We start from the raw sequence: 17,544 nt of genomic DNA, 5'->3' as shown, positions 1-17,544 counted from the left end.
CTTCTTTTCAAGGTAGAATTGTAGAAAAGCACCCTAGGCCTGGACCAGAAGATATCACACAGACGCAGCGACCTTCAAGCCCAGAACTTTGGAGGAGCTCCAAGGACTATACATGCTGTGAAGAAGATGAAGATGAAGATGAGGAAGAAGGGGTCCCAAATGTCCCCAGACCTAATTCCCAAAGGGGTGTGTCAGTGGGCAGAACTGGGCAGAACTGGGAGTGGACAGATCTGGGATTGAATGGACCTTATTATAAAATCATACAACCACTGTCTGGGTTTGGGCATGTCATGTGTATTCCCCTGGCCTAATTAAAGGACTCACTCTTTTTATCTTATCTTATACACTAAATTGGCCTGGAGTCTTTTTCTTCACAGTCTCTTAAGGCAGAAAAAGAGCTTAAAGCAAATTAAATGCTGGAAAATTTAGAGAAAATACAGAGTGTACTTGCTTTTGCCCTGTTTCACGTAAAAGAGATCCCCTAAAGTGCCTTATTCTCACATAAGAACAATCTGGAAGGTTTTCCTCTATATCTTGATAGTCCTAGAAACATGGATTCTGGCTGAATCCCAGAGGATAAATATTTGCAAGAAAGATGCTGTTATCCTGTTGCCATTTGCACTTGAACTCTAAGGTGTTTACACAGCAGTGGCCAGCACAGAGGCAGATCATGACTCAGAGCCAGTGGTGAAGGCAAAGGGTCTCAAAGCACATTTCAGGTATCAGACACCTCAGTTTCATCAAGCAGTCAGTCAGTATCCAGGTAAACATATATTATTGCTAACATCTCTTAACACTGCAAATACTGCACATTCTCCCAGACCTGGCCTTTCTGTCTGCTCAAGAGCCTTCTTCACTAGTGGCATTACTAGTCTTATTTTCATTGTTTTAATGGCCACATTGCTTGAATCACACATATTGCGAATATTTCCATACAAATGAGGATGTGGTTCCATTTTCTACATAGCCTAGGGGATTAAGTGGGATTGACAAGTACTGAAAATTTTACCATCTTTTTCTCTGTTTTTTGTTCTTGAACTTCATATAACTTTACTGAAGGCTTTTAATCAGAATTATAGGAGGTCCTTAAAAAAAAACCCGCATGAATTCTTATTCCCTTTTTGGCCCCAGGAAAAACCCCACTGCCATTAATTTGTTGTTGTTATTCTTGCAATCGATTATAGGCATGCACATAATAATGAAGTTGTTTCTACAAGTGAAATGCATGACCTGCTTTAGTAGGTTTGCTCCTCATGAGCATCCAAAGCTTTTCTACTGTCTCAAGCAGCAAGAAGAAGCTGTTGATTCCTGCTGGCCTGCAGTGTTCACCCCCCAGGAGAGGATAAAGTGGGTTACACTGTAGCTCCCATATAATCTGTAGGATTTTTCATTCCTTTCAAGTTCAGGGTCAGTTATTTTCTATTGGGTGTATCCATGCATCTCATAGAAGGTAACTGGATTATACAGATTTAACTAAAGGGATAACAGGATTTTATGTGTGTAAAGAATGGCAGCTGAAAAGAAATATCTTGACATGTCAGCAGAACAAGGTCCACTGAGCGAATCGTGAACACAGAGCTAGTATGTCATAATTTAAAGAAGAAAATTGTATTTTAATAGCAGGATCAGTGTTTGTAATTGTAACTTCATGGTTATGTGCCTGTAATTTAAAACACTGAGGATATGACTTATGGAATAGAAATCAGATAAGCGTCATTCTATCAGTGAATGAATCCTAGCAATTAGCTCCCTACCCCATTCTGCATCAGGAAATCCTCACTTGGAAAGGAGGAAATTAATATTCTACTCATATCTCCTGTAAAACTAGGGTTTATGGAGCAAGATGGTTTCTCAAAGATATAATTCGTGACGTCCTATAAAAATTACTTTTTAATGAAGAATCCTAAGCCATCTTTTTTACATTCATAATGCTAAAAAGATATCATGAATGTGAGATGTAGTTACTTAAATAGTTATAGGATTGATCTGTGAGGCACAAAGCTATTGTGGCATTCAAACTACTCTCTAGGGGTATGCATGTGGACAGCTAAGCTCCTTTGGGCAGACAAAATAAGGGGCAGAAAAAGGGGACTCTTACATATAATCATATGGAATAGCTATTGCTTTTGAAATTTGTATCACCAGTTACATTTCAATAGCTTTTCTGCGCATACCAAATCCTCTCATCACACCTGTCAACTTCATCTCATTTTTAAAATTTTACAATAGCAGCTTCCTATATCCACTGAAAACATTTTCAGCTTCACAGTTGCTATGAAGACCCTTATCAACAAGAGTAGTTGGGCACACAGTGAATCTATTCTTAAGCAGCTAACAAAGAGATAAAGTGGAGAAAAAGAAAGGAAAGGGGTCTGCATATGCTGGTGTTCAGATATGCGTGGGCTTAATACAGCCCCATATATTCTAACTTTGGGACAAAATACTGGCCCTTAAAACAAGCAAAGCCGCGCCACTGACTTTCCTGTAAATAGCAACTTTCTCTCTCCTAGCTACATATGCTTGAGATGCTGCACGAGAAGTGGATAAAGGTTTTTCAGACTTCACATGAGAATTTTTAATTAACAGAGAAATACAGCACCACCAGCATAACATATGGCACATTACTTGGTACTTACCAGGTATGTAGTTGCACAGTCTCTCCACAGCTGCCTTTACTGTACTGTTGTGCCATTGTGCAAGTTGCTCAATTACAGACACCACAAGCACGCATCCTTCAAACAAACAAACAAAAAGAGTGAATACGGTTGTCTGTGAGGTGTGACGAAGTGCCCTGTGCCACAGAAATATTTCAGGCATCACTGGGCATTTTATTTCTTGAAATGCTCCATGGCAGATAAGTGTTCAAGAAGAAAAATATCTGTGAATTTCTGTCTTGATTCAAACCCTGTAAGTTATTACAGAGAGGATGTGGATGCTGGAGGAACACATAGAACAGCCCAACTTTTACTATATAGTGCTCCTGGAAAAATTACTCCATTCTTTCAAGGGCGAAAATCAAGGAGTCAGGGGGATAGCCACTGTTACAACTGCCTGCTTGGCCACCTACTTTCTCATTATTTCTCACAAGAAAAAAGTCACAGGTCTGTACTTGATAGGACTTTTATACCTCTCCACACAAGCCACACAGAGAGATACCAAACCTGGAAAACAAACGGTTGTGACAACCTACAGAAGAAACATCACACCGCAGATGTGTGTTCTGACCACGACCAAAGCATCCATGGCATCATTTCTTCACAAACTTTACTCTGAAGCTCAGCAGTGCTCAGCAGACACACAGGGTTGCTGGTCCCATTTGTTAAAGACAAAATATCTTCAGAGTTCATTTTGTGGTTGGAAAGAAACCATTTCCTTTGACCTATAAAGCTGGTTATTTCTCATCACTAATCTGGGTGTGAAGAAGGCTACAGCCTAGTTGCTTCCTGGACTTGCTGTGGCTGAGACTCACAAAACTGTACACTAGTGAAGCATTTCTTGAGATGTGCAGCACTTTTCCTGCTGTTTTGGGGATAAATTAGGTTCAATGTGATCCCCACTTAACAGTCATTCAAAATCCACATGATGAGCATTCAGTCCAAGTCAATTTTAAATTGCTGTAAGTCAACATTGTGCTTTCTCTGCAGTGGCTTCACTGTTTTATGAGGAACACAGCTTTGGTGATGCAAAGTCTTCCCACTGTAGTCAGACCTGGCAGCCAGAGTGAAGTTACTGCCTAGACTCAGAGCCTGAAAGGAGAAAGAAAGGAGGGTATCCCAGGCAGACAGTAAACAAGGAGCCAGGATGCCAGTTTCCAGCAGCCTGGATAAAGATTTCTCTTTGAGATCCCTGTAGCTGAACCCTGCTTCCTCTCCTCTTCAAGAAATCCAAGCTCTCAGACTTGCTCTGACACAGTCTAGAAATGGAGGTGAGCTGCAGCAATTTGATGTGGCTGCAAATTCACCTTTTTCTGAAGCTTGTGAGCTTTAATGTTCAGGTTTTCAGACTGGCACAACTCTTCAAAGTGAGCTTTAAATTCCACCCAAGCACCTATGTGCTATTAAATCAAAGTGCTGTTTTTCAACATAAATAACTTTGATGCTTCTATGGATCAAGTAGCAAGTAAAAGAGGAGGTAGTACAATTGGAACTTGCTGTAAGGCCAGTATTTTGAGTCTTCTATTACTTCTTCTACTCCAAATACAGTAATCCAGTGGAAATTACAGTGAACTTGTCACCTCTTTTGTACGGATAAAAGCCCACTTCTCCATACTTATTAAATAAAATGCTCACTCAGGATCTTCTGCAGAATGATTTATAGAGCATGCTAAGAGCCATTACCTCCAGTCAGACTAAAAGGATTGGAGATTAAATGAAGACAGATACTACCAAGGAAAAAACCTAAAGCAGGACATTCTTCCCTCTCCCCCTCCCTGTTTCCCCTATCCTCCCAAATAGCCAGAGGCTAGCTAGCCCAAGGAATTAACAGCTCATTAAAAACACAATAGCTCGTAAAGAAAAAAAAAAAGAGTAGAATAATAAAGACACAAACTAAAGTAAAGAGAACATCCAAGATGAAGGATAAAGGGCTCAAAGAACACACCAGGGCCATTTGAACCAGATTTAACCACTAGCAGGTGCCTTATAACAGACTTATCACAGAATCACAAAGTGTTTTGGGCTGGTTCGGACCTTCAAAATGCATCTAGTCCAAACCCTGCAATGAGCAGGAATACCTCCAACTAGAACAAGTGGCTCAGAGCCCCATTCAACCTGACTTTGAATGTTGCCAGGGCTGGGGCATCCATCACGTCTCTGGGCAACCTGTGTCAGTGTTTTACCACCCTCATTGTAAAAAACTCCTTCCTTATATCTAATCTAACCAAAACCTCTTTTAGTTTAAAACCATTACCCCTGAGACAGAAAACAGACCCTGGGTCCTTTGCCGGGGTAGCGTGGGCATAGCCATGCCGGACTGATCCATCCTTTAGCACAGAGATGGAAGTGCACATCCTCAAGACACACTGTAACACATGTAAAAGGCATTACATAGCTTAGTTCTTATAAAACTATAGTATTAACATACATGTGCAAACTACAGACAACAAAAAACTAGCCTTCCCCTGACTTCTGTGTTTTATTTATGAGGATAGAGGCTCAGAAAACTACCTAAATGATGACTTGACCACAAAAAACACACATTCTTTCTGTGCCTTCCTTTCTACTCATACCGAGGTCAGGCGTTCATCTAGCAATCTTGATGTCTAGAAGTCAAAAAGACAAAAAGGAGTCCAAGAAGAAAGACAGGAAAGAGCTAGCCATCCGATATTTTCCAAGGTGCACAGTTTTTGTTGTTTTCTCATTCTTTTGCACCACAAGCTTGAGGAATCCACAGAATCATAGAATTGTTTAGATTGGAGCTGACAATCTCACCCACTGCAGCAGAGAGAAGTGTCTCTCATTTTGCTTGTGCTGTGTAATGCAGTGCTCCTGCACTTGCATTCAGGGTCTGCAGAAAAAGGGGCTTATGGACAAACAGCTCAACAACTGAAGAGTTGGGCTGAGGATAAAAATACCCTTGGTGCTTCCATTTTCTGTGCTATACAAGACACTGAAGATGTGAGTTTCTACCTCATGTTTGTCAAAGTACCACAGAGGGAGTGAGAAACAAAAAAGCTATTTTTGGTTCAGCTCTGCCAAACAGAAATAGAATTCTTAATCACAAACACAATCATGTGGGTAACATGAGCGGTCTCCTGGCAATTAAATGAAAATTTTTCCTATTGATTAAGTCAGATAGACACCTTTGTGTCTATTGAACCAGGCCTGAAGGGAAATCTGCTTCACACGAGGATTAACAGAGCCATCCCTGAATTTGTGCAGTACTTAATACAGTACCTCAGGCTACTAGAAGCTATATGAATATAAATAACAATAATAATAGCCTGACTACTAGGGAAAAACCCACAGAGCTGAACTTCAGAATGTTTACTCTCATAAACTTGTTTTCACTATCACAGAGAGGATGTTTCTGTTCACGCTGTTATACCCTCCCCACCTCAGGCACCCACAGACCACACCTTGATTATTCAAATGCTCTCCCAGTCAAATGCATTTATTCCAGACAAAATGCTTACTTTGTGGGACAAGCTGATAAAGAAAGTCTTGACTGATTTTAAAAACGGTCTGCAGTTCTAGTTGGGACATCATCAGGCACCATGGCTGAAGTCTCTGGACCTGAATTTGGGTAGTCCTCCTGCCCTCTGATGGGAAAGGTGCTCCCCAGGAACATGTTGCATCAACACAAGCCATTGGCTCATCTGCTCTGTTTTCCGTATCTACCAGGTCTTTTATCAACTGCCCTTGGCCCACCTCTCTTTACTCCCTGTGGTCTGCTGATATCTCTTATCACCTTGCCATGAGCTCTGCCAAAGACCTTCATTTAGAGTGATGTCATTAGGAGAAGCTTTTGGGTTGGAAATTGTAAATTACTTGGGGAAAAAGACTGAACTCTGTGCAGAGGGAGGAGGAATGTCTAGGGGTCACTATGGTCTGGGGAGCCTAACCCACCTAGACTCCCCATTTTTTTTTTTTTAAAAAACATGCCCCCCCAGTAATTCAGATTTATCCTCTGGGAGAACCTATCTCTGGTGCTGGGCTAAACTTCAAGAGGTTAGTGTTTACAAATTCAAGATAATCTAGACTATCCTCACTCCTACTACAAACCTGCTCTCCTTTTAATCCAATATATTATCTTCCTCTGAATTTAGTGTCAGGAAAAGAAATGGTAAGCAGTTATCCCAGCCTTTAATGGGTCTTAATTTTGCTGGCCAAAAATGCAAAATAATTAGTTAGCTAAAAAGGGCAAGGGGAAATCAGATATCTTCGACTGTAGAAATCTCACTGATTTAATTACTTATGATATGTGCACTAATACAAACTTCTAAGTGTTCTGGCATCAGTAGAGAAGTATGTCCTGATCTGGCCAGTCATTAGCAACTACTGTATGCTTTTAATTTACTTGCTATTTAGATGTGATTTACCTCTCATCATGAGCTGGGTGCATATAAGCCAATGTAAATAGGCTTCACCATTAAAAAAGCTCTAATTTTTTTTTATAGTTGCATAAGATTTTCTTTAGAAACAAGTTTCAATAAATTGACTCTGCTGTCTCACTTCAATAACAGGTTTCAATACCCTGACAGGCTGAAGAATGTTTTCTCTGGAAGAACTTCATTGGCATTAAAATACCTACTAGCCATTAGAAACTAGACTCTGGTATTAATAAAATGCCTGTCTCTTTTAGCGATAGTTTGTGCCATCTGCTATTAATTTCTGAAGAGATAAGACAAGTCCATAACCATTTTGCTCAGCAGCAGCAAGGTGAAAACTCACACATCAGGAAGTACTTCTCTCCATGTATTTGAAAGTAGTGTGCAATAATAAAATGACATTTCCAATAAGCTCAGGGGAAAAAAAATCATACCCCAATAATAAAATCAAAGCTAGAGAAATTAATTTCTTAGCTGCGAAGCCTGTAGCAGTTTGAGCAGACTGTTTAACTTAATCCACTTCTGCTGCACAAGTTTGAAAGGCTCTGTAATTAGAATTATACCTAGGGATGTCAAAAAATGTCTGGATAGTGTAAGCTGCCTCTCTAAATTTCAGAATTGTAGGTCTATTTGTCTGAGTAAAACTCTGTGAAATTGGATTTCTGGCACCTGACACATCCTCCTTTGCCATCCTTTGCTCACATTTCTGGGTACTGGACTACTTTCTCACCTGTCCAGCCATACCACTGTTCCTTAGCCATAAATTAAATGTACCCACAGAGCAAAAAGAGGATATTAGTCCACAAAAGCAGCCTTGAACACAAGTAGCTCTCTGCAAACCCTGCCAACCAGCTCACTCCCAGTGAAGCAGGAGTTGGAACCTTGCTTGGTGAAACGACAAACCTTTGCCTCAAAAATCTGTTTGCAGCAGCCAGCCTCTGTGTAAATGAACCCATCTATCACATTCCTGGCTTTATACAGAAGATGAAGGCTTTCCCAAAACACGATCCTAAGCTCCAAAGCATCTCGAAGCCTACAGGTGAGGAGACCCAAGAGCCTGTCTACAAAAGGCGATATTGCTACTCCTCATGCAGATGCTGTTATACACGTATAAAATCTCCTCTTTCCAAATTCATGTAATCCAGTTCAACCTGGAACAAGACATTCCTGTTTGAAATAAGAACATTCACATAGAGAACTAGGAAGAAGTAAGGTTTTCTCCTCTGAGATGGGGACATCCATGTGGGTATTTTTGATGCAGGCAGACCATGCAAAGTTACAATACAGGAATGCTTTCTTTTTCATAGAATTATAGAATGGTTTGGATTGGAAGGGACCTCAAAGATCATCTAGTTATCCATCCCATGGGCAGGGACACCTTCCACCAGATCAGGTTGCTCAAAGCCCCATTCAGCCTGGCCTTTAACAGTGCCAGGGTTGGGACATCCAGAACTTCTCAAAGGCAACCTGTTCCAGTATCTCACTCATTATATATCCCTTTCCTAATAGTTCCCAATACCCATTTTGCCTTCTTGCACTGCTTCTCAGCACTGAGCTGATACTTTCAAAGAACAGCCCTTTATAACCTCAAGATTTCACTCCAGCATGGAAATATTCAGCTCAAATGTCTTAACTGTATATGCAAAGTTAGGACAGTTTTCTTACAGCCAGAAGATTTGTTTCTTTGAAAGGTAATTTAGAAATGGATCTGAGTGATAAAGTCTTTTAACTCAGATTTTGTTTCCTATTTCATTTACAGTGCCAATGCATTTTATAGAGATATTGAAATGATGGAATATAATTAGAGGTATCCATTCAAACGTGTTGGCATATACAAGACCCTTTTGCCCTTAATTTGCTAAGTGTTATAAAATATCCTGGAAATACTAAATGATACACTATTAACAAACCTGTCACTGGTTATTAAATTACATATAGTGTATTGGCTAAAGATATTTTTAAAATATTAATAGCAATATAACAGTATTTTGAGCACATTTGTAACAAAATCAGTAACAAAACCAGCAAACCCTGGAATACCAGTTATCATTTCTGTTGCACATGCAGTACCAGTGAGCCACCTCAGGCACCCTAACTTTAGAGCCCTATTCATTCACTACTGTTTTGTTAAGACACCCAATAAGGACTCTGATAGAGCTATGACAGTGCCGAAAATTCAGTTTCCATCTAGTGGAAGACACTAGTACCATACCTGCCAACCAAACGTTTTCCAAATGTTTCCCATATTACACTTTAAAGAGCCCTATTTAAAAAAATCTATAACCCCAGGCATTTCCAGTAGAAATGTTTTCTGTATTAATTAATAGGAAAAAAACCCCATGTTTGCATGTGTGCCATGAACATATTTATCTTTTCCAAATCAAGAAAGGGTATTGAAAATTTACTGAAACCTGATTGCTGGCAGGGGAAGTTAATGTGAATGGATAACTTCATCCTTGTCACTAAGGTTTGACCATTTTAAGACTCTGAATGCACAAAACCTGTTTCAGATATATAGTTCCTAAAACCAGTAAAAGTGATTGCCTTAAACATAAGCAGAAGTTCTCTCTAAGGGTTAACATATGAACAAGAATGAGAGGCACACACCTGGCAATCAGCATCCAAATAGACCATCAATAAATAAGACTATTAAAGAAAACTTATACGGAAGGCAAGCATAAGTAATGTAAAATGTACACAACTACCCATATCTACAAATGCATACAGATGTGACTGTGTATTTACACATACACAGATGTAGATGTGTTGGTGTGCTGAGCATACCTTTTCATTGTGATCAATAGATATATTTACATTTTACAGTCATAAACTTTCAGTAAGAGTTGGGGTGATTCTGGAAATGATGTTTTTACCATCGGTTGCTGAATAGTTGCTTTAGTATCTCTACTGCATTTACTACTCTCATGTCTGTTCTTTTCTATCTAAAGTATAAACCTAGGAAAAAAATGTTATGGTCAAATTTAGTATTTCTTGTTGACCAACAGGCCAAATTTTGCCACTGAGTAAACTGAGCAATGTTGGTGAACTGAACAGAGGTGCTGCGGCTTGGCAGTGGTTTAGCTGTAATCAAAGTCAATTCCCAGCCTTTCAGAGTAAAATACATTGTGGTGCTACACTGATATTGGGCATGGCCTTTTTACAGAACTCATTGAGCTGTAAATTATACGTTCTGTCATGGTGCCTCCCCAGACAATATGTGCACAGCTACTTTGTCTGAGCACAGTTGTTAAAAGCCTCCAACTCCATTTGGCATGTTCCATTGTGTGAAGTTATCAGGAGCTCCAGACGCCACCAATCCTGCTGCCACACTCTGCGGGGCATATTTCATCCCTGCACTCATGCACAGCTAGACGGAGGCAAACTGTTGAGGACAATGACAACCAAGCAAATCAACACAGGTAGAGGTCAGCGTTTTACACCGCTGGTAGCTCGGAAACATCTGTTCTTTAATGTAATCAGAGCTGAAAATATGTTTCAAAAACATGCTTCTTCATACACTAGGAATTATGTGCTCCTGGCTGAATGGAAGTGCTGACTTGCGAAGGTTGCTGAGAATGGCATTATATTGAGCACAAAGATGGGGAAATTTGCTTCCCTGGCTGCTGACCCACAGGATCTCTGCTCACTAGCAAAGAAGATGGACAGCGTTGCTGTCTGGTTGTATTGAGTGCTCCCTGACTAATCACCTCACTCCAAAAAGGGCAACCAAAGTTAATGGTCAATAGAGCAGGGCAGTTGGCTGCTGGGAAGAAAACAAATAAATGCTGCTATTTGCAAATGGTTCTCGCAGTCACAGCACCGAACCCCCGAAACACTGAAAGAAGTCCTCTTACACAACCTCTGCTCTAGCAGTTGATCTGTGCCATCTAGGTCATTCTAAAGGGACAGGCTAGACACAGTCTGCAAAAATCTCTAATGAGGTCTTCTACAGATTTCTCAGGAACTAACAACTGTGCTCACTTATTACTGACCTTAGAAAATCTTCCTAACCCGAATGTCCCCACTGGTACTCATTTCTGTTCTTTCTTGCCATATCTGTTATGAACCTTGAGAATGGATCACTCTTTTAATGTTTTCAAGGACAGACATGTTTTTCTCAAGTTTGTCTTCTCTAGACTAATTAACTCTAATTTATTCACTCGTTCTTTATAGCTTATGCTTGTTTTTCTCTGAAACCTCCTGTCACTCTGCATCATTCTTGATGCAGAGCCCCAGAAGGCAAGGCAGAAATTCCTCTGAGGCTTTGTCAATGCTGAGAAAGGTAACGGGTTACTTCACATCTTGCAAGCTATCTTCTGTTCACGTGTCTTGGTGCTCGCCACATCTGTGTGCTTCATGACAGCATTCCATCATTGTGCCACCACAAGCCCAGATGATCTTCCCTAGGGATGCTACCCAGCTGGTTTGGCCTCATCTGCTACATGTCATGGACTATTTCTACTGAAGTGCCTTCAACATTCCCATATTGAAATAACCTTTTCAAGTGCAAGTACTCCAAGTTGTCAAGATTGTTTTAATTTAATTCGGCCCTTCATTGTACTTGCAAACAATTTCAGCTGTATATGAGCTGCTAATTTAATAGCACAAATTTCATTATCTTGGCTAATGAAAATATGGAAAGAGAAGTCCAAGAAAGATGTAATTTTGTATATCCTTCTGCTTAGGGAGTGAGCCACTTGTAATTACTCTCTAAACAAGGCTACCCATCAGTTTTGTCCTGCCCTGTAGAAGCTTAATCAATGCCACATGTCTCTCAGCCATTAGTGCTGAGGTAGTGCCAAAAGTCTTACCAGAGTTCAGCTATAGTATCTACTGCTTCCTCTGTGTCTACACACCATTATACCATTGGCAAAGAAAATTAGATTGATCTGACATTATTTTTGAAGGGTGCTTTTAAAATGTTTTATTAACTATTTCATGATTTTTCTAGGAATTGATGCTTAACTGACTAATCTACCATTCCCCAAATTTCTTCTTCACTATGTTGCAGAGAGATGAATACAGCAGTTCCCTTCTGTCTTTCAGTGTCTCCCCCAGTTTCTGCATCCTCCAGGACAGCTTCTGCCTTTCCTGAGGTTGCTTCAGACACCTCTGGATGAAGTCAACTGTGCTAGAGAACAGAACAATTTGCAAAAACTCCGAAAGGGCTCTGTTGTAATTTAGGGTGGTAGGCAGTAGGGAATAAAAACTTTCAAAATTAGAAGAAAAATTTTAAGAAATGTAGAAAAATAAAGAACATGATCTCAGGTATGATGAAACATTAACACCAGTGTCAGTAGTTACCAGTGTTATTGTACTGTCTTTGGGTACTTTAACATTACGTAAAACTTTGCTTGCCCTTTGAAATGGGCAGTTTTTCCTCATTTAACAGATGGGAAAGTCAGAGACCTCAGTATCTGAAGTGTTCATTCATGCTTAGTTTTTGAGAGAAAAATACACAGAATCTCTTTCTCAGGATGCCACACTGAAACTGTCAGTCTGCACTCAGTAAAAGGATTTCTAGGTCCCGTCCTGAATAAACCTCTTAAGCCATACTGCCCATTAGTAACAAACAGAAAGGAAAGCCAGACCCAGCATCCAAACCAGTGCACAGAGCAAATCTCACTGCATTTACAGGAGATAAAACAGCTTCATGGGCTCTTGCAGTCCCTTCCAACTCAGCGTATTCTGTGATTCTATGTAGGAAAAATTACAAAAGCCCTTTTTTCTACCATAGGGAAAAACCAGAAGAATATATCACATGCAAAGTGTGCAAAAGGCCAAGAGGAGGGGCCTGAGCTGATTTTGCACAAAAAGGGTGGCATTTTTCCAGCCTGGGGAGACAGGAAACACTGATGGAGAAAAGGGAATGTCACATGTTGGGAAAGTTTTTCTCGTGACAAGGCCAAAAGAAGACCATTTATTTGGTTGTGGTTAGAAACTGCTATAGACCAGTTATCTTAGATGGTTAGGAACTGCTTAGGTATACTACATTTGATCCTGTGGCTGGGAGGATTATTACTGGGTACTTTTCCCCTCTTTACCATAACTCTAAAAGGCAGCTGTACTAAACCCTTTTTTAGGTGGGAACACTACAGTTGCTTTATTTGCACACCATGTCAATTATAAAAAGACCTTCCCTGAATGAAGCAGCCACATTTTTCAAGAAAATGCAGAAAAAATGACATGACCTTTTTAACAGTTCTTGAGGATGATTAAAACTTTTGTCTAATGTTTTCTAATACAAGTTTGCTGCAAAAGAGTCACCTTTTTTAGACAAGTGACAATATGAAAACAGATGTTTTTTCACCAACCTCTCCCTATTAATTGTCTGAGCTGTTCAGCCTGCTGTGGCACCTCATCGAAGGCATGCCCTCCTCTCCCCCTGCCATATTCTGTATCAGCATACAGGTGATGACACAAAATACATTTCCCAGGATCTGCTAAGGGCAGGGAAGCCCCTTGAAGCATCCAACTGCTTTGCCAGTATGACCAGAATATAGTGGCGCAGATGGTGGTGCCTACCCAGGGAATGCCACTAGCAAGGAGAACAGAAGGAGGAAGCAACCAAGTTGTACCACACTTAATGGAGGTACCAGAGCTGCACTTTGCTCTCCTGTCATATCATTTCTACATATTTCTTCAAGAAGTGTGATAATTTCAGTGGAAAGGATTAATGGGAAATATTTTTGTGGTTTTGTTACTGGAAGAGCATCCATTTTCTGACAGGATTTGGCTACTAACACAGCAATCCCGGTCATGCAGGTGGTACACAGGAGTGATCAGAAATGACTATTCAATGTGAAGTTACCTCATTTCCCTCAGAAAACAGGAGCAGATAACTTTGAAATATTAGATACCTGACCCCACATTTAACTTGCATGAAACCCCCCATTTCTTCAATAAAATCTCCCATACCTTTGGCAGCAGGCATTTCTCACGTCAAAAATTAGATTAGATATTAGGAAGAAATTCTTCACAGTGAGGTTGAGAGGGCACTGGAACAGGATGCCCCATCCCTGGCACTGTTCAAGGCCGGGCTGGATGTGGCTTTGAGCAACATGGTCTAAAGGTCTATGGCAGGGGGGCTGGAACTATATGGTCTTTAAGGTCCCTTCCAATCCAAACCATTCCATGATTCTCTCTGATTCTATGAAAAATTCCGCCTTGATCTTTAAGGCCAAGAAGACACAGAGGAAGTTCTTATGGTTCTCTCCCGTTACCTTCTAAGATGGCAAACCAGGGTCTGGGGTTGAGCTATTGGAAGGAAATCACAAGTGGATTTTGCTTAATTTCTGCTCCTAAGAGGGCTGGTCACTGAATCAGATGCAAGAACTGACTTTATTCCTGCTCCAAGTCATGGCAAGCGCAACCATCAGTTTCTCTGTGCTTTCTCTTTCCTGCTTGATATAATGAAGGGACACAGTAAGTGTTTTCAAGTGTTTAGTTGAGAGAGCAGCTAATCAGTAAAAGCCCAGTGGCAGACATCTGGGCTAGCAGCCACCAACCCTCCCTGCCAGGCCTGGCCCATGTACTTTTAACACTTGCCACAATTTGTTTTTATCTTGCAGTTTACAGAGGTGGTCCACAGTCTGTTTTGGTCCTGAGTTGAGCTCACAAGGATGTTTTTAGCTAAAGTGACACTTCAGAGAGAGAAACTGGTGTGGAAGGCAGTGTTTTTCCTGTCCTCTTGCTGGAGACAAGAGCCAGGGACATGTTCAGTGATCACAGCAATGGGGCTGATTCAGCTCTCATCCATTTAGGAGGGAAAAAAGGACCTTGTATGAGACAACTTCAATGCTATGTGCAGTCACTTTAGGAATTTAGAACTTTGCTAGATCAACAGGATGGAAAGGGCAGACAATGCTTACACCTAACATCTAAAAAACACTACTGTAAAGCGTTTAGTGTAGCGGATAAGCATGATCACTGACTTTTCTGTGTCATCAAAATGGTAGCACCCTAAAGATCTCACCATTAAACACCACTTCTTCCTCACTCTGGCAGCTGCTCAGTCACAGCTTGCATGGCTGCCAGTCCAAAAAAGGCCAGCCCCTGATGGTCATTTCTGCTTTTCACCACTTGTTCTCATGTTACGTCTGGTGGCTGAACTCTATCAGGGGCTGCACAAGCCTCACCACCCTGACTTCCACTTCGTTCCAATTTTGGTTCATCCTGCCTCCCTAGCACCAAAACTTTCAGGGGCACTGTGGATGGCTCAGAAGTGAGGTAAAAATCTGATTTTATCAAGCTTAGGAATATTATTTCTAATTAGATTCCTTGAGCCAGAGTGAAAAGAATTATTTCCTTCTGAAGGATGGAGAGTTGTGACAGGGTTTATGTTTACAGCACAAAATGTGCCTGGGGAAACTAAAAGAATCATGGAATTATTTAGGCTGGAAAAGAGCTCTAAAATCAGTGAGTCCAACTGAAGACAAAATAAAGGATTTGATTGTAATGCATAAGACATACCCAACATTTCACATTAGCACACATAAAAAATATAAGATTCCACATCTCTCTAGATATACAGAGTCTCATGACAAGGGCATTTCTGACGCAGAGATACCCACAGTTTAAACTGACTCTGGTGTTACCGGTCTTCCTTTGGGAATCAGTCAGCTGAGGATATCCCCAGCTATAGATCTTGTGGATACCACCACAGTCACTGAAGTCACACTAGAGGGGTGTTGCCAACTTGCCTCACTTTAGTACAGGTCATGCAGATGCATGCACTCACAAAAAGGAAAGGAAATGTGAGGAAACAGCCTCTCCAACTTGGCTGTTCAGAGATGATCATCTAGACCACAAAGGTGTCTGTCCCAAATATGGACCAACCACTCTTAAGAAGAGTTTCCAAGGCAATGAAGACAATGGGGAGACTCTGGGCAAGTCTGAAGGAAACTGTGCCTTCCTGCAGTTAAGCAAAGTGCATTGTGAACCCTAACAAATACAAGGACCTCACAACATCCTGTTTTCATGTACCAGACCTACAGACATTAAAACCAGCTTTTCAGTTACCATTGCTCACAGAGCAAAACCATGAACTTTGGGAAGCAGCCACTGAAAAACAAAATCATAAAATAACTCCAGACCCCACAATGGCCTTGCAAAATCTTCAGTGACTGTTTCACCAAAGACTACAAGTGTTTTGCAGTACAGCTGTTGAAATAGATAAAGGAGTGATTTATGACGTGCACAGCAATTCTCAGCTCGCCAGTGGAGTAACGGATGAACAAGTCCAGTAGGCAAACAAAACCTGGATACATACCAACACAGGTCTGTCCTTTGTACAGCCCAATGGGGAGTGAAGGGGGTGGTGGTTCATTTTTGTGGTGTAGAGGGGAGGAAGAGGCAGCCTTCAGCAGAAGCAAGAGCCAGAGGATGCAGAATAAATTAAGGAATGTTTGCCTAGGGCCGTTCATCCTAAGGAAGGAAAAACGGAAGAAATCAGGCAGGAAGGGAGCACGTGGACATGCTCAGAGAGCATCCTGCATTCCTACAGCTTGAGATGAAAGGAGACTTGCATGCCTCTGTAGCTGTAAGTGATACAGGGGCAGATACCCAGGTAGGTATACAGACATCTGCCCTTCCCCAAGGTGCATGGAGGATCCCGCACTCCCACATCACAGGTGCTCTCCCAACCCCTGCTCTTTGCACACCCCTCAGCTCCTCTCAGGCTCTGCCACCCACTAAACCCAGCAGATCCCACACACCCAGGCACCCCATGACCAGAATGGGATGACCCTATGGCCCAGGGCTGCTCTCCACACCCCCACGCGACCCCGCTGCCCCATGTGTAGCTCTTCCCAACCTGCTGGCCTGGGAGGACCAAGAGAATTGGATGAACAGCTCTGGCTCAGCGCTCCTGTGTCTCCTGCAGTAGCAGCGGATGAGTAACGACCTTGAACCGCAGTAGTTGCCGGAGCCACTCAGCATTAATAATGCAAGACACTCCCCTGAATAACTAGTGTTGCAAAAAGAAAAAAAAGGAAACCAACTCCACAAACCCTCCCCCCCTGCACCGTTTCTCCTCTACCCTCCTCCGCAGACTAGAAAAAAATATCTCTCTGGCTGCTTGTGTAAGATTTTAGACCAGGGTTTCCGTTTGGGAGGACTGGGTGTGAAAAATGAGAAGCTGCTCAAGCCAGAGCAGCAGGGGCAGAAGGGACGGGGCTGCCACACTGGGGTTTTGCCAGGGCTTTAGTTCTGCTGGGACTGAGCCACGGGGATGGGAAACAGCTGCCAGTGTAAGGGCAGCACTGGGAGCTGAACCCCTGTTGTCATCAGCTTTGAGCACATTTGCTCGCAGCTCTCAGCTGCCTGAGAGGCTTGAGAAATCCCGAGCTGTTCCTACTTTGGCAGTCACAACAACCAAAGGTTTCCCTGACTCTCTTTTTTTTCCAATCCCTCAGATAAGGCAGAAACCAGTTGTTCTCCAGCCTGAAGCAAAAGCAGAGAGTAAAACATTTTTAAATGACGTTGCTTCAGAGCTG

At 41.6% G+C, this 17,544-nt stretch overlaps 1 protein-coding gene across 1 annotated transcript in view; it reads right to left on the bottom strand.

Moving 5' to 3' along the window:
- Positions 1-17,159, bottom strand: part of AOAH (acyloxyacyl hydrolase) — an 80,608-nt gene extending 63,449 nt beyond the window's left edge. Inside the window, exons 1-3 of the mRNA XM_027665016.1 lie at positions 16,863-17,159; positions 16,320-16,474; positions 2,637-2,732 (exon numbers count right to left, since the gene is read on the bottom strand). Of these exons, the coding sequence (XP_027520817.1) occupies positions 2,637-2,732; positions 16,320-16,474; positions 16,863-16,987 (376 nt within the window). The 5' untranslated portion in view covers positions 16,988-17,159. The remainder of the gene's footprint in view (positions 1-2,636; positions 2,733-16,319; positions 16,475-16,862) is intronic.
- Positions 17,160-17,544: the final 385 nt, after the last annotated feature.

This window comes from Corapipo altera, unplaced genomic scaffold (assembly GCF_003945725.1).
Source record: "Corapipo altera isolate COAL_440 unplaced genomic scaffold, ASM394572v1 89, whole genome shotgun sequence".
NCBI classification, from domain to species: domain Eukaryota; kingdom Metazoa; phylum Chordata; class Aves; order Passeriformes; family Pipridae; genus Corapipo; species Corapipo altera.
This window is presented reverse-complemented; position numbering and strand designations above follow the sequence as displayed.